At 47.2% G+C, this 23,760-nt stretch overlaps 1 protein-coding gene across 1 annotated transcript in view; it reads left to right on the top strand.

Moving 5' to 3' along the window:
* The window catches only part of LOC147235431 (calsyntenin-2-like), a 193,347-nt gene that overhangs the window by 117,529 nt on the left and 52,058 nt on the right, over nt 1–23,760 (top strand). The window contains exons 4-5 of the mRNA XM_086143552.1: nt 2,286–2,494; nt 7,755–7,904. Of these exons, the coding sequence (XP_085999678.1) occupies nt 2,286–2,494; nt 7,755–7,904 (359 nt within the window). The remainder of the gene's footprint in view (nt 1–2,285; nt 2,495–7,754; nt 7,905–23,760) is intronic.

The following is a 23,760-nucleotide window of genomic DNA, read 5'->3' as shown; positions in this document are numbered from 1 at the left end:
TTACTCATTTACATATCTTGGCTATTTAGGGTCTCAGGTTGACGTCCTGGACTGTGGGACGAACCCGGAGAACCTGAAGGACTAAAACGCAGGCACGAGGGGAACATGGAGACTCCAGTTGATCTTATGAACCATTAAGGCATTGATTAAACCGGCTAACTAAGACTAGCCTGACTTTAGCGATCAGAAATGCTGTCTGGTTTGGAGACATTGAGGAGAAGACAGGATGCCGAGGAGGCTCTCAAACTTTTTCCTGTGAGGGCCAAATAACTTTTCCCTTCTCTGACGGAGGGCCGGGCAGGTTTGTAACAAAAAGTGTGACGATCGCAGATTTGTCTGAACGTAAACATTTATTATTTTCCAGAAAGCCACACATGAACCAAAAATTAAACCTCTCCGGGATCTTGAAAAAAAAAAAAAATGGAAAATTAATAACAACATTATTAGTGAAATAAATAAGACCAGTTATGAAATAGATAATAACCAAATAACCCTTTTCAAGTTTTTCACAGAAAAAAAGACCAAGGAACATTAACTTTCTTGTAGACACAACTGTTTCACTGTGAAAACCAGAAAGCAAACAGGCTATGAAACCAAACTGATACCAACACCTACCAACAAAACACATTTCACCACCAGGATGGTTGTAGAACGGATTTTATCCCAGTAGATTTCATTATGATAACATTTGTTTTATAATTTGCATTATGATTATAAAATCATAATGCATCTCTGGTATTGTTCGCAGCCCGGCCAAAATGTGGCGACAGGTTGTATCTGGGCTGTAGTTTGGGGACCACTGATGGAGAGGATCAGGAGCCGGTCAGTCAGATGTTCTGGAGATAAAGTCAGACTTTATCTAATCCTGAGTTTCAGCTATCCTGGGCTTGAATTATCCTGAGTCTGATATCACTCCTGGGTTTCCTTGCCATTGTTAATCTAACTCGAACCCCAATCCCTTCCCCTGGACGCCATTCTTCTAAACTGAGGCTGAGGTGTGTCAGGGGGCGGGATGGTAGCCAGAAAATACGGTTGGATATGTTCCAGCACACACACACACACACACACACACACAGACACACACACAAAGGCCCTGGAGAGGCAGGCGTCTGTTTGAGCCAGATGTGGCCCAACAGCGGAGAAACACGCACAAACACACATTCACACAGCCGGGGCAGCATTCCCATTTTCACACACCCAGTCAGTTGTGCGTCGCGCATCTCTGCGCACTAACGCAACGGCGCGCATGCACCGGCGTGCACGCGGACCCTCACAAACCTGCGTACAAGCCCCAGAGGAGCGGAACATATGTCTGGCTCCCCGGGCCACGGGGGAGCGTGGAGAAGCAGGGGGGATGTTTATGAGAGTGTCATTAATATGACAAAACAAGGCTGGCGGAGGGATTTACGGCGCCGCCGCCACCGTCGTCTGTCACCTCCTCTTACTGCTGTCCTCTGCTGCAGTTAGCATGGAGGCGCCGCGGCCCTGCCAACAGGACAGGGTTGAGTTAGCACATTAGCACATTAGGAGGTTAGCCTGAAAACAGGAGACAGCGTTGGTAGGTGAGCTGGGTTTATGAAATAAAATAAAGGTCTATCTATCTATCTATCTATCTATCTATCTATCTATCTATCTATCTATCTATCTATCTATCTATCTATCTATCTATCTGTCAGCAATGATTAATATTTATGTGTACATATCTATACTTCATGCATGACTATGGGCATAGCATGTATGGAGTGTGTGTGTGTGTGTGTGTGTGTGTGTGTGTGTGTGTGTGTGTGTGAGCCTGGGCTCTCTCCTCCGAGGGTTCAGAAACAGTTAGCAGGTTAATTGAGCTGTGAATGAGAGTGAGTGTCAACTTGCGTTCCTGTGATTGACAGTTGACCCAGGTTAAGCCCCGCCCCCTGGCCCGACGCCTCTGCCTGCGCAGGATTAACAGAGATAATAAATGGGTATATATATATTTTTCACGCCGGTCCAAGACTTTCCATTATGAAATCTCAATTTGGGCTTCGCCGCCTGCCGCCCGCCAGACAAAGACCCTGCCCGCAGCGCAGAACGTCTAATTATCGTCCACAATGAAGCTCCGGCGCCAAAATAAAATGTCTTCTTTCTCTTCCGTTTCTGAAGTGCAAATCTAGAACAGGGGAAGGTTCATTTGAAGCCGCCACTGAATGGATGTCGGACAAACGCTGTGCTGTTTGCACACAAGTGTGCTTTTTTTTTTGGTAATAAACCCATAACTACAGATGTTTTTGGTTGTATTTTCACCCGTGCAGGGCCGTGGTGCACATCCAGGTGAACGATGTGAATGAGTTTGCACCGGTGTTCCGGGAACCGCAGTACCATGCCGCCGTGACGGAGGGCAAGATCTACGACAGCATCCTCCAGGTGGAGGCCACCGACCAGGACTGCTCCCCGCAGTACAGCCAGATCTGCAACTACCAGATCACCACCACCAGCACGCCGTTCGCTATCGACCGGAACGGTGAGTGGCTACGGCGTCCGGGCCGAGGCGGCGCCCGTCTTGCTCCGGCCTTCTCTGTAAACCTTTAGAAAGGCTGCAGACGTGCAAGCATGCAGATTGGGGTAAAAAGGATTAAGTCAGCCACCAATCGTGCAAGTTCTCCCACTTAAAAAGATGATAGAGGCCTGTAATTTTCATCATAGGTACATTTTTTAATGAATTTTTTTTGCAAACTATGGTGGAAAATGAGTATTTGGTCACTTACAAGCAAGCAAGACCTGTAACTTCTTTTGTAAGAGGCTCTTCTGTCCTCTAAACATTACCTGTTTTAATGGCCACCTGTTTGAGCTGGTTATCAGAATAAAAGACAGCTGTCCAACCTCCACTATGGCCAAAACCAAAGGGTCGGTCAAAGGACACCAGAAACAAAATTTTAGACCCGCACCAGGCTGGGAAGACTGAATCTGCAATAGGTAAGCAGCTCGGTGTGAAGAAATCAACTGTGGGAGCAATTATTAGAAAATGGAAGACATACAAGACCGCTGATAATCTCCATTGATCTGGGGCTCCATGCAAGATTTCACCCCGTGGGGTCAAAATGATCACAAGAACGGTGAGCAAAAATCTCAGAAGCACATGGGGGGACCTAGTGAATGACCTGCAGAGAGCTGGGACCAAAGTAACAAAGACTACCATCAGTAACACGCTCAAATCCAGTAGTGCCAGACGTGTCCCCCTACTTAGGCCAGTAAAAATGTAGGCCCGTCTGAAGTTTGCTAGAGTATTTGGATGATCCAGAAGAGGATAGGGAGAATTTCCTATGGTCAGATGAAACCAAAATAGAACTTTCTGGTAAAAACTCATCTTGTCATAATTGCAGGAGAAAGAATGCTGAGTTGCATCTAAATAACACCGTACCTACTGTGAAGCGTCATTCTTTGGGGCCGCTTTGGACCGGAGTGACTGATCCGTGTGAAGGAAAGAATGACTGGGGCCATGTATTGTGAGCTTTTGAGTGAAAATCTCCTTCTATCAGCAAGGGCACTGAAGATTAAATGTGGCTTGATCTTTCAGCATGACAATGATCCCAAACACAACGCCCACGCAACGAAGGAGTGGCTTCGTAAAAAGCATTTCAAGGCCCAGCAGTGGCCTAGCCAGCGATAGCATCAAAACATCCTTGCTCTAGAGGAGATCTGCATGGAGGAATTGGACAAAATACCAGCAGCAGTGTGTGAAAACCTTGTGAAGACTTACAGAAAATGTTTGACCTCTGTCAGTGCCAACAAAGGGTAGATAACAAAGTATTGAAATGAACTTTTGTTCTTGACCAAATACTTATTTTCCATTATCATTGGCAAATAAACAAACTTGCACAATTGGTGGCAGATGAAATCCTTTTTTTATCCCACTGTTTATGACGTGTGAATGAGCGAGGGAATGATCGCAGGTCTCTATTTGATACCTGAATCAAAAGGTCGAATCAAAGGTCAAAGTCAGCTTTACTGTCAATTTCTCCACATGCACTAAACATACAGAGGAATGCAGAAAATGTTTCTCACAATCCCACGGTGACACGAAATGAAAAAAAACAAAAATAAAAAAATAATAATAAAGTGCAACAACTATATGACTTGAAATAGGTGGCTTTTTATATGCCATTTTATATGGGAGAGTGAATTATTTAATGTCTATGTGATGTGTGAATGAGAGGGTGAATGGTTTTATGTTTCCTTACGATTTGACTTAAACGGTGAATGGTTGTACTTTTTAATATAAAATATGAATCAGGGGGTGAATAAATTTGTATTTGTAATTAATGTATTAATGAAATGGTGAATGATTTTATGTTTTTATATGACTTGAATGAATGAATGATGAATGTTGTTTATAATATATGAGCTTGAATAATTTTGTTTTTATATGACATGAATAAGTGGATGAACATTTTATGTTTTTTGTGACTTGAATGAAGTGATGAGTGATTTTATATCATTATATGTCATATGAATGAGAGGGTGCATATGTCTATATGCAGCCCTGTGATTGGTCCAGGATAAAACCTCACCCAATCAGCACCCCGCAAACTTGAATGCAAGATACGCTGCACAGAGAATGTGAATTTCATAACATGGAAAACAAACAGATGAAATCTAATCTATTCATATAATAATCATAGAAATCAGTGTGGAACATCTTTTTTTAAGTGAATGCATCACCAGCATCCATGGCAAACTGTGAGAAGTTCATCTCCAATCCGTAGTATTCCGGTGTATCACACCTCTCCTCCTCCATGTTTTTATTTTTCCTGTGTATTAGACGCCACAGCACTTTTTTTTTTTTTTCCAATTTATTCTTTTATTTCCTTCCTTGTTGTTGCTGCTGCACCCAACTGCCAAGTGTCGCTGACCGCTCAGGTGTTGCAATAGAAATGTTGTCTGAATGAGGCCGGGGCCGAGCGGCGCCTTGAATCACGCGGGAGGAGCGGGAGAAAGGGGCGGGGGGGGGGGGCGTCGATGGTCGGCGCCCTCATTTCTCACTCCAATTGAAGGGGTCTTGCTCAGCCGGTGACCGCCGAGATAAAGCTTTGAGAGCTCTTGAACTTAAGAGCACCTGAGGGAGAGAGGAAGAAGACGGAGGCCGGGGGTTGTGAGGGGGGGAGAAGGTGGGAAGGAGGTGGCGGCGTTGGCGAGTGGGGAAAGTAATCAGGATCAGGCACAGGAAGGGATGAGTATCGCCACGGAGAGGCCTTTTGCCCCCCGCGTGGTTCCGACTGAAGTGCGGCCCCGCTCCTCGCCGGGAATTAAAACAACAAAAGGAACGCCTAATCAGCTATGACGCCGCCATGACACCTGCCGCTGCCAGGCTTTGAGGGACTTAGCTCCCGTCTAGCGCTCTCCAGTAAGAGGCTAGCGCTTGGATTTTGGCGAGGAAAAAAATCAGTGGCATTTTACACGCACGTAGAATACACAGGAGGAAATATTATTATTAATAATATCATTAATAATATAATATTATTCTGGCGGTCTGAGTTGGGTACAGCGGGGAGCTGCAAACCACGGCGCCGAATAACCCCCAACTCCACCGCCCCCACATCACATCACGCACGACCTCCTGACAGGAACAAGTTGATGAAGTCATTGAAGGAGATGCGACAGGGAACCTTGGCCTTGCATGAAGTCACCGGTGTGTGTGTGTGTGTGTGTGTGTGTGATGGGAAAAAAAGAAAGCAGATGAGGCAGCAAATGGGAAAATGGGATGAGGCTGCAAAATATGGAAATAATGATGTGCCCCGCGAGGGGATGGGAAGGAAAGGGGAAGGGAGGGAGGGAGGTGTTCTCCACAAGGTTGGTGAAGATATAGATAATGGGTGGGTGACAGGGTGTGTGTGTGTGTTGCGGGGGGTGACACGAACAAAGCCGTCCTCGTGTGAATCTCAGCTTATCCCGGTGCTCTCATTGACAGAGACCGCTGTACCAGCGCCCGTGATGCCTTCAGGGACCGACTATTAGAACATTCAGTCTCAAATCCCGGCCACGTTTATCTTCTTGAAGTCATCAGCCCCTCCCACTTGTCCCGGTCATGTGTGTGTGTGTGTGTGTGTAGCAATGACAACCCTTTGTACCTGAAGGCTCATTGAATATTAACAGACAAATAAAGACCCCCCTCTCAACCCCCTGCAGACCTTCAAGGTCATTCAAGGTTACCTTCAGTAAATCGGGGATTTGATCGGAGACTACAAGTAGTGTCGCAAACTAGCACCGACAAACGGCTCACCTCCGCCTGCTAAGCCCCGCCCCCGTCGGTTACTGTCACCGAGTCTGACAAGCAGGCCAAGGTGTCAGGGTCGGGACGGTGCCTTCACCGCCCATCATGGAAATCCCAGGAGAAACAAGCGATTTCAGACAGAATGGCTCACACAATGCCTTCAAGGACATTAAACATGAGATTACATTGAAGCTTACATTACTAAGGGAGGGGTTTATCCAGACCCTGGGTCATATTAGCTTCACTGGCTAGCTTGGTACTGCCACTAGTTCTAGTAGCCATGGAGCTATATGACAGTCTGGGCTACGCGGCTAAAACCCGCTAACAACAGCATCGTATCATAGTTAGCAAAGTCGTAACTGTCCCTTGAGCTAACAAAGTCTTACCCATACAATCGGACTGGATGTTAGGACGTCCACTTAGCTTCATCCATAATTGATATATCCTTGAAAGGGAACACATTGTACTTCTCTCATCCTCTCCGGCTCACAGATGTCGCTATTTTAAGTGTCCCAGGAACAATATTTGACTGTTTGTATGTTAACAGTCAACTGATACGTCTGACAAATTACAAAGATTTTCAAGAGATATGATGCTGCCGTACCCCGCCGTGGGAGTTGGCATGACCTAGCAAAGGGTGACGTAGCGCACAGTCAAACGGCGCCTCCTGGTCTCCAGCAGGATCATCTGGTGATCCACAGTATCACCATGATACAAGGCTATAATGGGAAAGTAAACAATCCGTGGACGCGCACACACTCACAAGGACAGACACACACAAGGACAAATGCGCTTCATGTAACATCAGGGATGGAAAACAAACACATCAGCGCATCCGGCGCCTCACTTTCCTCCAAGCAGGTTAATGTGTGCGTTTGACTTTCACACTCTCTCCGCCGCTTACAGCATCTTATCGTGTCGGCGGAGCACTCGTTCCACTCGTCCTGCTGAAGTGCAGCACCGCCGCTAAAGGGTTTTAATGTTTTCGGTCAGGATGGGAGCAGCGTTAGCAAAAAAAAAATAGCCATACGAGTGACGCGTGAAGAAAAGCGCTAATGAAGCCTTGTTTCTTTAGTGACGGGTTCCTGAGGCACTCAGCGTTAAAAGAGAGGGTTCTTCCTCGTAAGAGTCAACTGGGCATGTGTGTTTTACCTTTACTGCAGAACGAGTCTCTTATTTGTCATTTCTTACAGCTTTTCTGTATCTTCATGTACTCTCCATCCATTCACCACTGCTTTATTATCCATAGTGCATCTTGTCTACATGGAGCGCACTTCTTTTTTTAATGTTTTCTTCTCCCGCCTTACTTTCCCCTGTGTAAATTGTCATGAATTAATGGCCCATTTCCAGAGGCAGAGAGGTTTATCGAGCAATCGTAACAGAGGGCTGTTTCTAAGGAAACACGGCGACTCCTTCTTGCGAATCCGTTTTCATACACGATGCAAGATGTTGGTGGTCTTTTATGCCCCTTGTCCTTTAAGTTTTTAATGTTGAACAACTCTGCTCGCACCAGGGAACATCCGGAACACGGAGAAGCTGAGCTACGACCGGCAGCAGCGCTATGAGATCCAGGTGACGGCCTGGGACTGCGGCCAGAAGAAAGCCCTGCACAGCATCCCGGTGCACATCGACGTCAAGCCCGTCTGCAAGCCTGGCTGGCAAGGTTAGCGCGCATACATACAGTTAGCTTGTTGTTGTTGATAACGGCGGTGCCGCGTATTAGCACCCCTACCACTTAGCAAGGAGGTTCTTGGTACTATGTTCACAGCAATGTGCGGAGTCTATGTTTATGATACAGATCAGCTGAATTTTAGGAGAAAAGGGGGTCAGAAACTGGACTGACGTTGGCGACGTAGCACAGGAAAGTCATGCAAGGGACGGACAGAGGTAAACTTTTTGGCTCAGGGGCAACATCGACTTTTAAAATTTGACAGACGGGCCGGTTCAGCACGAGATACGATACATATGAAAAAAAAAAAAAAAAAAACGGATTTGTAAACAGTACATATCAGACTCATCTGACATTTGCTTTGAAAGTAAAACCAGCTTGGTTTTGAAGGCTCTAGCGTTTGCTCGCATTTCATGGACAAAAGAGTTTTTTCCCTTGTAGCTTCACGTCCAACTCATTCATGTGCGTCAGTATGTTCACAGTAAAGGCTATTTTCAACCTTTTTTTGAGCCGCGGCACATTTTTTACATTTACAAAATCCTGGGGCACACCACCAACCAAAATGACACAAAATGACACTCTAACACAGTTCATATAATACATATAGTTAATAATACAGTTTTTAATGTATTTATACTCACTTAGTGTTAAACACAATGGATATCCTGGCAGTAATGGTAGAAAGACACACATGAGGCTCTTGCTCAAGCTTTACAAGCTGGCAGTATTAATGTTTCTGCTAAAGTGTAGGACTTTTTTGATATAGCTACAAGTTCAGCAACGAAGTGGCTAGCTTTGAGGGTTCTCTTGTTTACCTTTGAGTTTTTTCTCAGCAATTGTACAGAAGCCTACACAATAGTCCATCGGCTTGTTTTGAACGGAAGCGTTTTTTCGTTTGGAGTTGCCATTTAAGCTTGCTTGATACCATGGCGTTATTGGATAGCTTCTCACCACACACCAACCACAGCGAAGCCGGTGTCGTTGCATCTCCGGTACCGTTCCTTCTAAGCCGCGAGTTTGCGCAATCGCGCACTGCTCCAGCGTTCTCCGCGCACAAATAAAATCCGACCTGAACTGTAAATAAAATAAATGTGTCTAATTTATTTACAGTTCAGCTATGTTGTGCGCGGAGAATGCTGGAGCGGTGCGCGATTGCGCAAACACGCGGCTTACAGGAAACGGTGCATTCCCTGGTAAAAGTGAATCCAAATGAAAGATAGCTTTCGCTGTATTGCCTCGAGCTCACCGTCTTTTCTTTTCTCTTTAGTCCATCTCCATCACTGTCGCTCGTCTTTCTGCGATCCCAAACTGCCACTAACTCTAACATTGACCTCTACGTCAACGATCACTTACCACACACTGGTTGAAAATCACCGGGCTAAATCACAAACCCGATTTGTGTCATTCAGCTAAAGAAATTCTCAAGTGGCTCCAAAAATGAAATAATCTTCTGTTTGAGTTCCCACATTCATTGGTCCACTTATCAATCATTCACATCAAGTATGAATTCTGTACCGATCTTTGGCGGGCCGGATTAAAAAGACCAGCGGGCCAGTTGGGCCAATCCCTGATCTAGGATCTTCCCGTAACCTCAAGATCTTCCTGATTGGGAAGTCCTCAGCTCGAGGGGACCAGGGACTGGAAAGATGTCAAAAACGTAGCATAAGGAGTAACGATTCTCCAGGGTCTTCCAGGATCCACATGTAGACTAGATGAAACTTCAGAGTTGGTGGTCAGGAGGCAATCAGGATCTTCCTTAATGACAAGAGGCAGGAAACAGGCGTACAGCAGCACACCTGCCCAAGGTATCCGACCGGCAAGGGAAGGAGAGGAACGAGGCCAGCATTGTTTACGTCTGACATGGTCGGATGGCTCTATCGTGACTTTGTGATTGCCAGTGTCCAGGTGAGGTTGCGTGCAGGCAATGAATGGATGAATATTGTCGTTACAAGTGCCGTTGCCATGTCGCCCCTGACACGACAACAGCGGTTGACAGCCTTCATCCATCACGGACCCATAAACTGTCACGTTCAGCGAGTGAGCTGAAGGAGGCTGCCGCCGGGGGACAGTCCCTGGGGAGATTGATGGAGTCAAGAACGCTCAAAAAGTGATGCTGAATGTGGATGCAGGTTACGTAGCGCGACTAAGCAAGAGCAAACGGGCTTTGCTAAATCTTTGGGGGCAGCATTGATGGTACGGCTACGTCATTCCTGCTAGCGCATGCTGTCTTCCTGCTGAGGGAAGCATGAAAAAGGGTCTTTCTGTTTTGACGGCTTTACAAATTATAGCTCTGTGACCGGAGGGGGGGGGGGGACTAGATTATTGACTTGGAACAGGGCTAACAACGGCGTGACAAAAAGTACAACACGGCCCCGCCTGATGCTGCCTCACCTTTTAAGCTGCGAGGCACGACCCGCCGAACGAGGGAGGCAGACAACCGGCACTGACGCCAGAGCGCAGAATTAGCGTTCCCCTCCATCGAATTAGAGCCCGAAAAGGATTTTCAGACGTAGGATGTTAAAAAAAAAAAACAAAAAAAAAAACACAACAGGCATTTCAAATGGAATACGAGCGAACCGGGATACGGAGACAGAGCCCAAGGGAGAGGCATCCGGGCTACTTTGTGAGGAAGGCAGCGGCGACAGCGTATTAATGTGGCAACGGATGGAGACATTCTTCACTGCAGGGCAACGTAACCTGAGAATGAGTCCGTTGCAGAAAGTGACATCACTCAGTTAACAGAAGTCGGAGACCCTCCGAGCTCAATCCCCGCGGCGTGGTACACAATAGACGGCTAGAAATGTTGAAACTGAGCAAAGATCAAGCATTCAGAACTGAGCAGATACACCGCAAGCTGCGGATGCTAGACAAAGACTGTCACCGTGGTTACGGGCTGTGAAAATTACTCGCAGTTGGCTGGTTTCGGCAGTTTTTTTTTCTTTTTTAGCAGATGTTTAATAACTGATGAGGAATCGCGTGATCGGTCAAACCCACTATAGACACCTGAACGCATCAAACGTCGAGTTTGGAGGGTAAACCAACATGGCTATCGCTGCTAATGTGGCTATCTGCTTTGTCCTCCATTAGTATGATCAAGTTTGGATTTATTGTCCAACTTTCCTTTTGCTGTCCGCCATCAATGTTCTGATATTCCTGTAAATTTCTGTCACGGGTCTTGTGATGCTGCTTCCTGCCTCCTCTTTTTCATTGGCTGGTTACAGCAGGTTTTACAGGACTCCAACTAGCCGCAGCCTTCATCCCCAGCTAGCACTCGGTGTTTCCAACTCTGTAGTCTTACAAATTCACGGGGTGAAATCGGGCGAAACATCTTTAGTTCCAGAAGTTTCGGAGACGGTTTTCTGGAAAGAATCCAATTTGAGAATGAAGTCCCTTCAGTGACAGAAGACGTTTCCACCGGTGAAAAAAACGCAAAGTTCACCTGATGCTCCGTTAACATTTTACCGTACCCTCCAAAGAGTACGGAAAGAGCAAAAATGTAATGCTAATTTCCGCCCGACTGTGACATTTGCCGGAGATACGGTGAGAGAAAAGCCAAATCTAAAATGCCTCGCCGTTCGGCTCCGGAGAAAAATGAAATATTAGCAAGTGTGCCTCCTAGGTTGTGTCGTAGTCCTCGGCATAGGTTGACAACGGCGGAGGACTCGTTGAGCGAGGGACGGGAGACGTGGCAGAGAAGTTCAATGGTGAGAGGAGTGCGACGGCGGTCACCGCGGGAACAGGCTACCGGACAGACACAATCGGACACTTGCATCATCCGGAAGGCAAAAAAGGAAAATGGTTGTCAAGACGTAGGACGCGCTAGGTGGGAAACAGCATCCTAACATCTGTAGTGGTTGAAGTACCTGCACTCGAAGGAACCGCTGCGTGTCCTTGGTGAGGAGATAAGAATAAGGAGGGCTACTTGCAAAAAAAACCAAGACACCCAAGTGACGGGAAAGTAACTGTAGAGACCGCAGAGGCCGTAAGGGACCAGGCTAATCTCTGGACAAGGAGGAGCCCCTGAATGTGTCAGACATGGCGGTACTCTTGTCAGATTCTATCACCGCCGGCATTGTTGTGCGAACAACCTGGGTTGTGGATGTGAGCGCGACGCACGGTGACAAACACACACGCCCGGCAGAAACGTGAAAAAAAAAAAAAGTGAAATAAGGCATCACAAGCAATAAGCTGGAAGCAGCAGAGGGAGGGAGCGGAATGCAGATAGCGAGCCGGACAACATCGGCGAGAGGGAGGCGGAGGCGGGAGAAGCCATGCATCAAAACAATGACACAAACTAATGCAAGACAAAGTGGAACAGAGCGTGTGTGTGTGTGTGTGTGTGTGTGTGTGTGTGTGTGTGAAACCCGGCCTCTCCTGCTTGAGTTACATTTCCAACAAGATAGGCTGCAACATTAATAAACGGAGAGGATGGTGTTGAATATAAAGCAGGGGAAAAAAAAAAACTGCAGGGGCAAACAAAAAATAAAAAAAAAAATAAACCTATAAAGTGTCCTGTGCAAAAGGAAGCAGCTGACACGCGAGGCGTTCGCAGTCCCAATATTAAACCGGGAGACAGGGACGCCGGGCGGCGTTCTCATATCAGAGGACAAGTTATTTCGGAAGAATGAGAAACGGCGGTCTGCAGTTTCATGGAAACTTTTCCTGAGGCGTTTTGCCCAAAACAAAAATGGAGGCTGCTAAGTGGTTAGCGCCTCACAACGAGAAGGTTCTGCAGCGGGTCTGGCCTTTCCATGTGGAATTTGCATGTTTTTCAGGTTCTCCGGAGCAGGAAGGGGTTAACTGGAGACTTCAAATTGACAGGATTTGTGAATGAGAGGGTGAAGGATTGTAAGTCTTTATATTTGGGATGGGCTCCAGCAGGAGAAGCAGTTTAGATGATGGATGAATGAATGGATGGACAGACAGATGGATAGATTGATGAATGAATGTATGAATCGGAAGCGCTCGCTATCTCGGAGCACCAGGGTTCGCAGTAATTTGTCCAAATGGTTGCTCCGTCCGAACGGGAGTTGTTTTTGGAGCAGGTTCTCCCCGGAGAACCTCCTCCGTCCTGAGGCGAGTCGGCCGAGGCGGAGCATTTTGATCGTCGTCTCACGCAAGACACAGGAAATCTCGCTGAGCGGATTTCAGAATCGTGTCTCCCGTGGCCGCTCTCTCTCTCCTCGTCTGTGGAAGAAACCAAGTTGTCCCTGAAGCTGAAAGCGTCAACTGAAATTCCAGCGCAGAGGAAACAATGATGCTACAGGCCTCATTGTTTTCATTCAGGGGGGGATATCAACAGTGTGTGTGTGTGTGTTTGTGTGGAGGGAAGGTGGTGGCAGCGGTGGTGGTGGGGGTTAATTGCTCTTATGGGAGACAAAAGGAAGTTTTCTCCTACCAAAGGAGTCAAGATTTGTACTCTTACAAGAGAAACTCTCACCCTCTGTGAGATGGAATAGACAATTCTATTTTTCTGTCCCGTCTTTTCCCGAAACCCGATTCTCTCCCCCACCTGCAGGAGAGATGAATGAAACGCTCTGTCATTGATCTGCGAAGGTGGCAATCATGCTCATAACAACAGCGCAGTGGTGGTTCGGCCGGAGTAGAAGTCACCGGTTTCCTAAATTGTGCAGGATAAGGAGTGTGGATGATGAATGAAAGGATGAACGGTTGTTTTTTGAAAGCGTCAAACTGCGGCGAAGCGGCGCTGACGATAAAACAGCCGCTTCTTTAAAGGGCACCGCTTGAAGAAATATCTTGCTGTAAATCTGCAGGCAGGATTTTCTAATCATCAGAAAGTCACTTTTTTTTTTTTTGACCTCTCAGAAAAAATAAAACAAAACACGAACTCGGGATTTTTAACCTTTTTTTTCCTCCGTCGTGAAAGAACGAAGAAGCAAAATGGCAACACTTTTATAAAGTTATGCTAATTTCTGTGACGCCCCAGCCTAAGCTGCGCTGCGGTGTGTGTGTGTGTTCCCATCACTCCGGCAGAAGATGTGAGTGCATACATCAAGTCCGGGGTTCCGCTCACCTCCGAAACGCGAATGTATCGTCTCTCTTTTTCTTTTTCCTGCTCCCCCTCTCTTCCTTCTCCTCCATCCCCGACCCAAACCTCTATTTTTCTCTCCCTTCCTCCTCCTTTCTTCCCTCCTCGAGGAATTATCTTGTCAAGTTCGTGCCGTTGTGATCAGCGGCGCACAGCTCTTAGCGCATCACACGCCGGTGGCGGCGGTGGCGGCGGCGGCGGCGGTGGCGGCGGCGGCTTTAACGAGGCCCGAGCCGAGCGCTGATTCAGCGAAGTAGAGCATGTGCACGTCAGATTCACGTGCAAACAAACGCAATCCGTGTTTCCCACTGGGGTTGGGATCTTGGAAAATGTCTAATTATCTGTAGGTGTGGTGGCAGTGGTGGCGGGGAAGAGAGTTGACTCCACCCTTTTACAGCATGGGTGACCCTGGCACGACCCCCTCCACACACACACACACACACACGCACACACACACACACACACACACCTTTTCCTGACCTCAAGGGGGTGGAGTCACGGATCCCATCAACAAAGGTTTGTAACTCAAGAGACGGCGGATTCGACTTCCACGTGAGCGGATGTGACACGGCTTCCTCTTTCTACTGCTCAAGGGCAAATGTTTCATTATGCACCGCGTGCAGGGTGTGATCTCACACACACACACACACACACACTCAGACACACGCATGTGTGCACGTCAAGAGTTGTTCTTACATCGTGATGATCAGACTTTTTCATGCGCCGCCGTAACCAGAGCAGTCGGGAGCCGACGTGGGCGACGTTAACTACCTCTCCAGGCTCTCGCCGTTAATCCCACCTTTGAAAACCTTCTTTTTTCGATCTGTTGTGCGCGTGCACGTGTCTGCGTGCGTGTAACCACGTACGTACGCATGCTTTCTTGAATCGAGGTATGTTTACTGTGGCTGGCGGAGGTACTGTGGCGATTGCTGCTTTTGCAAGGTTGGTGAGAGGGACAGATGGGGAGGAGTAAGAGATGCCCACATCTATATATGTGTGTGTGTGTGTGTGTGTGTGTTGCAGATTGGTCTGCGTTTCGATTCCCGTCTGTCGCACCGACTTGCCTTTGTGCAAAATACTGCGCTTGTGTGTGTGTGTGTGATTGCAGTCCAGCGTAAAACAGCTGTGGAAGCGCTTTGTAAGCAAAGACTGTTTAGCCCTACAATAACTACAAGGTTGGCCATTTTATGAGTTTTGTGTGCTTGTCATCATGATTCAGTACAGTTTAATGCTTAAACCTGCTAAAGTGCATTCAAACTTTTTTTTTTCTCCCTGAAAAGTTTAAACACTTTTAAACTCCAAAACAATTACAGCAGCCCACCTTTTATCTCGTATCTCATCTCTCTGTCGCTCTCGCTTTTGACACAGACGTGCATTCGCATGATCTCTCTCTCTCTCACGCACACACACACACACACACACACACGCACACACACACACACACACAGGATGGGGGAGATAAGCAGGAGAATACACCGCTTGTTACGGAGCTACGTTTCTCCATTCAGCTCTGTTGTTATCTCTTTCATTTGTAGTAACATGGCATGTTCTTGGAGATACAATAAACCAAAGAGAGCCGCAGAGGTTGGCGTCTCCTTGCACCTTTGCAGCTGCAGGCTCCGCCCCCTTTCCCCATGCATTTCCGAGTAAAAATTGATTTTTTTTTTTCTCAGAACAATTTCGATGTACAAGTGGAACAGGGCGAGTGTTTGTGTGTTTTTTTTTTTTTCTCCACAGTGGTCAATTCAGATCTGGCGATTGAAGGTGTCACCCGTCAATTTCCTATCATCCTGCATGCGCGTGTGCAGGCAGATACTCATGCATAACACACACTTTCAGGATTTACAAAGTGTCCTTGAGCAAGACATTGACAGCCCCCTTTCCCCAGTTTGTTGAGTGTGTGTGAATGGGTGATTGCAAGTTGAAACTACAAGATTTGAAAGCATTACGTAAGCAGAGACAATTTACACACACACACTCACACACACACGCACACAAACGCAAACACACACAAAGGGCAGTCAAGTGGTGAAAATGACCTTATTTATCACAGAATTGACATATCCATAAGTATGACATATGAATATTGACATATCTTTTATATATATATATATAGATAGATATATGTATAGATATATAGATACATAGATATAGATATAGATATATCTTCTCATCAATAGGTTTGACACCCCAGTGACCCTCCTCCTCACCTCCTCACACCTCTGCTGGATGCTCTGACCCCCCCACCCCCATCAACACCTTGCACCAAGGATGTGCAAGGTGGACAGAGGTCCGATCATGGGTTTGTTGAGTGGAGCAACCAGCACCACCTCCTACTCAACATCTCCATGACCAAGGAGGTGGTTGTGGACTTCCGGGAGAATCGGAGGAGACATGTACCGATTACCATCCAGGGTGAAGGGGTGGAGATAGTGGACTCCTGCAAGTAACTTGGGGGACACATCAACAACAAACTGGACTGGTCACGGCCAAAGCGGGATGTTCTTTCTGAGGAGATTGAGGTTGTTTGGCGTCTGTAGCGGGCTCCTCAAGACCTTCTACCGGTCTATGGTAGCCATGGTGGTCTTCGGTATGGGTGCTGGTGGGGCGGTGCCAGGACTGGTGAGGTCAATAGGCACAATAAGATAGTGAGGAAAGACCCTTTGGTGGCGAGACTGAACCTGGTCCATCTTGAATCGGTGGTAGCGGGGAGGTTGAAGGACAAGCCGGGAGCTATCCTGGACAATCCTTCCCACCCCCTGCACCATGAGCTGTGGCTGATGTGCAGCTCCTTCAGCCAACAGTTTATCATACCCCGATGCAGGAATGCTTCAGATGCTCCTTTGTGCCCACGGCCATCAGACTGTAAAGCAGCAGTCTGGACGACACACAACTCTGACCAGCCTAAGTGCACCTGCGCTGCTTCTACAATTCCACAGTCTAACTACCTCACCCATTCAAATTATGTCCTAACTGCTGTGTCTCTTATCCTTGTTTGTCCCAGCCCACACACATCCTGCCTGATTTTGTTTATTTATTATATTTACTGTTATTTATTTTTGTCACTCTATTTATATTGATGTTTAGTTCTAGTTGTGTATTTTTCACCCTCACTCATTGTCATCCCTGATGTTGTTGTTGTTGTCTTTTGTCTATTTATCCGCTGTTGTGGCTATTTGTGGATTTGCTATCTCCTGTCTTTTGCCTTTCTATTTCCATTCATATTCATATTAATTTCCTTTTTTTTTTAACATTACAACTTTTACGCCGCTGTGACAAAGAAATATCCCCAAAGGGGGGAAATTTATCTTATCTTATCTTATCTTATCTTATCTTATCTTATCTTATCTTATATGTATATATGTATATATGTATAATATGTATACATATATATATATATATATACAAATTGATACAGAACTATATAGAATAGTGTCTGGAGCAGACATGGATGTTTGACACACTGAGCGCGTGTGATAAATACACCTGGGGAGGTCACATGGTTTACAGGATGCGATGGCAGTCTTGATAAAAAGACCCGTATCTGACGATTCTCACGCCGACTTGTTCCTGGGTTTTACGCGATGTCACACACACACACACACACACACACACACACACACACATACGCACACCATGAGATAAAAAAAAAATAAAAAACAAAACATCACGGAGCTGTCAGTCTCTCCTTCACCGAGGGGGGAGGGGCGGCGGCGGCGGTGGGTGGGCTGTCGGCTTTGAGCGCCGAGAACGAGAGAAGAAAAACATCTTGCAGAATCAAAGGACGTCAGAGCGAAAGAGCCAAAGCGGGAGAGTAAAATCAAATAGTAAGAGAGCGGCGGAGAAATGAAGATAAACAAAAGATGGTACCGCACTTTCTGGGGAGAGCGTCTGATAGAGCCGCCTGCGGGCGGTTTAGAAGTAAAAGCCGGAGAAAGCGGGCGGAAATGCGTTGATCTGCGGGCCGGATTGAACGCCGCTCTGTGATTGACAGGTCCAGGACACCCCCTTCCCGATCCCCTCCAGCGTCTGCGCGGAAAGTGGAGAAGATCCTAAAACGAGTAGATGTGAGAGTTGGAGATGCGAGTTCATCAGGGATCATCTCCGAAGCCCATCTTAGCCCTCAATCTTCATGGACTATCAAGCTTTGCAGATGATAATGTGATCTGTAGTGCGGGTGGAGGAACATCTAGAGAGGTGGAGGTGGAAAGGAGAGGAATGAAGGTCGGCTCCGACAAGCGAGAATACAAGTGAGTGAATGGGAGGAACCCAAGTGAAAGGGTGAGGCTACAGGGAGTGGAGATGAAGAAGGTGCGGAAGGTAGTTCAGGGCAATGGAGAGGGAAGAGAAACATCTCAGGTGAGATGGAAAGGTGGAGAAGATGGAGGTGAGACCATTGATGTTTTCTGGTTTGGATACCAGTGTTTGAAGACCTGGCAGCAAGGCGGCAGAGAAGAAGATCTGGGGAGTCTCTTCTTGGAGCGAGGAGGACGGAGAGGGATGGCACATGTTAGATGTTCTGGAGATGGTTTGGACATGGATGGAGAGGTTGGAGGTTGGAGCTACCAGGCAGGAGGTGTAGAAGAAGATCAGATGAAGGGAGGGACAGGAAGTTTGTAGGTGGGAGAGGAGAAGATTAGCTGGTGCTATCTGGCCCCGCCCCCCTGTCGGGCCACCGAAAAACACACAAAAATGAAGACATAAAGACTCCCGATGTTCTCCAAACAGCCTAAGACACAGACACCCTCCTCCCTCTCGTGAAGGCTGGTGACCTTCTCCGCTGGAGGCGGCTGTCTGGCCGTCCTCAAGAGCGGCTGTCAGAGGAGCTCCTTCTGATGTCGACTCGGTCGTCCAGGAGACGCCGAGAGTGACCGCTCCTTGTCCTTCGTCCTTCTGATTGTCTTTCTTTTTTCCTCGCCTGCTCCTTCTTCTTCTGTCACCACCACCTCAAAGCACTGGTCTCCCTTCATCTCCCTCACTTTTTCATCTCCTCTTTCAAGTCTGGCGTCTTTTTAAAAAGCAACAAAACCCAACATGCAATTTTAAACCCCCTCACCCCGACACACATCCCGTAATACGTGATCTGGAAAAACAACTATACCTCATTTTCCGATTCTGAATTTGTCGTCACTGTGCAACCCCTACTTCCTTCTCAACCATCAGTGGATCTTCAGCACCGTCGTTGGATCGGACAGAAGGAGGTCGCAACACCTGTGTTGGACGGTCTTCACATTCTGGTGGGGTCTCAAGGTTCTCCCATCCGCCTTCTCCATGTTCCTTGTAGTCCAAAAACAGTCATCATTGAAGATACTGTCACCTTTGATTGACAGGTGACAGTCCGGGTTAAACCCCGCCCCTAGCGCAATCTCACTTCCGATTGGCTACAGCTTCAATCACAACCCTGTGCCAGACAAGGAGTACAAGGAGTGATGCATGAGTGAATTAATGACATTTTTTTCAGTTATGAGAGAGGGAATTAAATCTGTATCTTTGATTGACAGGTGATGGTCCAGGTTAAGCCCCGCCCCTCAACCCCTGCAGATTATTGATGAATGAATTGATGTTGGAATGACTCCCATCCAAGACAACATTGAGACGGAAAATGACACATATTGATTGCCTGATCGGGTGAACCTGAAGCTGCAAAACGGATAGTAGCACCCCCCCCCCCCCCCCCCCTTCCCGGGCCCACTCGGGGTCCTGCTAGCTCACCCGGACCGCACTTGATCTCCAATTCCATTCTGGCAGCCAGGTTTAGGTGGTGAGCAAAGAGCAACGGCTGAAAAGCCCCCGCCATCACCACCCCGCGGAGAGGCAGCCGACCCAGAGGCCAACCTACTGCAGGGATTACACTTCATATCCCCGCCGGCCTCAACACCCCCCCCGACCGCCAGGTCCCCCGAGCGGAGACAGAGGACGTGTCTCTTAGTCCGCCAAAAGTGAAAATCCGACAGGGTTTCCCCCCCATCCCAAAAAAAGTGTTTTGCCGATATGAAATTGCTTCGTCCCTGCTTTCCCGGGATTAAATAGTCATTTCCTCTCGATACTCGAAAAGAGGGGGGACGGTGCAAAAAAAAAATGAGTTACAGCAGACAAATTGGGGAGGGTTTAAAAGGTTTCCAAGCAGAAGGAGAGAGTTTAATTTCATTAGAATACATCCATTATCTCCTGCGCGGGACGCCAATCCATTTCCGAATTTGCTTTATTTCCCACGACTGAGATCCCGCGTTCCCTCTCGAGCCGAAGCGCCGCCACGTTTGCTCTCCTTTTCTTCTTTTGGCTTTTTATTTGTACCCAATCTGTTATAAGGAGCGTCTGGCAGTGCGGCTACTCTCGGTGTTAGCAGCTAGCCGGTGACACAAAGTGAACAACAACCAAAACAACAGTCTTTCATAGTTCTCGGGAGCTCAGCGAAGCCAAAATAACCGGACAATTTAAGGAAAGAGATTTCACTAGATGGAAAACAAAAATCAAAGTTGCTCCTGATTCGTTGAATAATTAGTTAGTAGTAGTAGTTAGCTTCACGCGGGAATTATCCACATCCCTACTTTAAATGTTGCACCGAGAATTGAACATGTTGGGAGTCAGGTTATCAAACCATTTGAAATTAACTCAGATTTTAACTCAGATTAATTATGCTTAATCCCTCAGTCGAATTCCAACAAGGTACCTTTCTGTGTGGAATCTCCATGTTCTCCCCGTGTCTGCGTGGGGTTCCTTCAGGAGTTCCTCCCACAGTCCAAAAGTAAGCAGAAGGTTCATTGGAGACACCAAAAATTCCCGGATGCATGAATGAGTCGGTGAATGCTTGCTTGTCTTTATATGCAATATAAATTTAAATATACCCCAAAGATGCCCAGTGCAGGATGAGTAGTGTAGATGACGAATGAATGAATCATTACCTCAATGTTTTATTAAAGACAGACTTGCTGTTTATGTGATCTGAGGCCGCCGCGAGTAAACTGAGAGTTCACTTGCAGAAGAATCCCTGCTTCGACACAATTCTTTGAGGAGGAAGTGACCCATTGAAAGAAAAAAGACTACTTCCTGCAAGCTTGACAACTACTTCCTGTCACTCCATCGTGTTCTCCTGGTTGCTGTTTTGGACTCAAACTTCCCATCGTGATGTTTGTTTGGACTCATCCAACTTGATGGAGTCGGGAAGCCGTGCACTCGATCAAATTAATCATGCAGATTAATTTCGATTAATTTAAATTAATTTAGATTAATCCAATTTGGATTAACGCATTCTATTTGACAGCCCTGATTGGAAATAGAACCGTGAATTGTGGAGCAGGTAGAAATGAAAGGAGAGACGAGACAGATGGCGGTCAGCGGAAAGGAGGGTGGCGAGGAAGGACAGGGCGGCTGAGGGAAGGGGGCGAGGAAAGAAAGAGCTGAGTGCTCTTTTAAATGTAAATTACCTCTCCCACCGGTGGGTGAGACATGTAATGATGAGCCACCCACCTCACACACTACTCAAATACCGTGTCAGCATTTCACACACACACACACACACACACATGCCGTAGCCCAGAACCATTATCCAGCAGAGCCACATTTGGCTAAAAATATAAACATCCGAGAACTCAGATGTGACGCAAATCGACTTTTTCTTGCCCATTCCGGGTTATCGTGTTAAATGCCGATAACCAATTGCATTAAGTTTATGTTTCACCAGTCTGGCTCACCAGGAGCGTCAATTTTGAGTGGGACACTCGCTTCCTGCAACAGCCGCACTGCCGAGGGTTTGTATGCACCTGACCCTTGATGACGACGCAACCGGCTCGCAGCGTTCGTGTCACCCGAGAGACATCATCGCGACGTCCCATTCAGAATATGGAAGGAAAATCAGAGAAATATTTTCCCCCTTTGCATCACGATGTTCTATTATTTGGAAGATTCCATTCACAGGTTCACCATGGCAACAGTTAGCCGAGAATCACAGCCACCATTTGCCATCGGCGAGCTTGAAAAATGAAAAGGACCAAAGTGAAGCGGTGAACAGGTGGTTGTTTCACACAACCGAATATCTGGTATTCAGATGTGCACAGGTGCCGTGACTGGTCAAACCCACTGAGCCACCGATTAGAGGGTAAACAAACAAAGCCGACCAACGGTGCTACTTTCAGTGCTTGTCTCTGCTCTTCTCTCCACTGTTATCGTCCGGTTGGCTTTGCTGGTGCTAATTCCGCTAACTAATACGCTAATCCCTGTCATCTTTGCCTTCTGAAGCAACTTCCTGTGTTTTAGGCGATAGATGTTAGCAGTCGGATCAGTGATCAGCACGTGCCACCTGATACCAGATTTATGTGCAAGTTAGCCATGCCCACTATCACAAAGCCCAGACTTTGACTCCTGGGTGGTTGACAATCCTTCAGGATTCCAATGCACATGCATCTTTTCATTGGGGGGGGGGGGGGGCGTGCTCGTACGTGCGCCCCGTCAAGTCAGCATGCTGTTGCGCCGCGGAGTAACAGCGTCAGCAGCAACTGCGTCCTTCAGAGAATCTTAAATAGGCTTTCGTTATTCATCGAGGGAAGTAAAGCAACTCAGGCATCACCGCCGCACAGGATGGCGGAGCTTGGTCTTTAAATTCTATTTTCGAATTAATACACGTTATTATTAATTATTTTCACGGCTCCAGAAAAAGGTCACGTGTTTCAGCGGCGGCGGTAAGAGGTTTGTCACGGGCCAGGCCACAGAACACGTCAAACATTAGCGCTGTGTTGCGGAGAGGATGGCGGGGATCGGGGAGGGGGTCCCCTGGTATTTGGAGATGTCCACTATCTCAGCAGCCTGATTGATGGCTGGTGAGTCAGCGGTGACTCAGCTGCGGTTTAACAAGAAGCTGCATCTTGTTCTTGTCGTCAGCCATGTATCCCCTTGGCTGCAGAGATGTTTGGGGGCGATGGGGGTTTCCCTGTTGCTAACAATGAATGATTTTTCACTGCTGATACGACCGGTTGTTTTCTTTGAGGTATTATTTAGGAGTTTCGAAATGGTCGGGTACTAATGATCCCATTCGACAGAGACAGAGTCCGTGGTTTCTCTAAAGCCTTGTTACCCCACTTTGGCATCGACCTCTTGAGGTGATGGAACAATTCGAGCTGTTTTTCGAAGTTTTTTGAAGTGTACGGCACAAATTTCGTTCCAGGAGCTAGCCTCCCCTGGAGGAACTTTTTAGTTTTGCATTCCCACTGGCAGCAAGGGACCCGGGTAGGGGTGCAACGTGCACCTTAAGCGGCACACTCAATAACAAACCATCGAAGAAGAAGAGGAAGGCCACAAGGGCAACATGGAGGTGGAAGCTGCCACAGGCTGGAATGATAACCATGCACTGTCAGATGGGGTGAAGTGTTTTTATCTTCTCCCTGCTCTCTTAAGAACCCCACCGTTACCTAACTCCGGACGAATTTCGGCCAAAATGTTGATGTTCCTCTACGAGGCTTGGAAAACCTTGGACCTCTATTATTGTCGCAAGAAAACAGCCGACCAGTGACCTCGAGCGTTTTTAAAAATGACACTCCGCATTCTGCAGGAAGTATTGAATTGGTTTTTATATTCTCCCTACTCTGTTTCTCCATGTGAAGAACCCTGCTGTTAGCTAAATGCGGACTTATTTTTGGAGAACCTGTTGATGTTTCTCTGTGAGCTCTGGAAACGCCAGAAGGCCAGAAGAGCGCAGACATCGTCTTCATTCCATTTGTCGTTGCTTTTGCCCATTTTGTCATGAGAAAACAGCCGATCAGTCACCATGGTAGTTTTTCGATAGCACTCTACACTCAGCAGGAAGTCTAT

This window comes from Fistularia commersonii, chromosome 3, assembly GCF_037954325.1.
Source record: "Fistularia commersonii isolate RoL2024-O1a breed Wild chromosome 3, RoL_Fcom_v1.0, whole genome shotgun sequence".
NCBI classification, from domain to species: Eukaryota; Metazoa; Chordata; class Actinopteri; order Syngnathiformes; family Fistulariidae; genus Fistularia; species Fistularia commersonii.
This window is presented reverse-complemented; position numbering and strand designations above follow the sequence as displayed.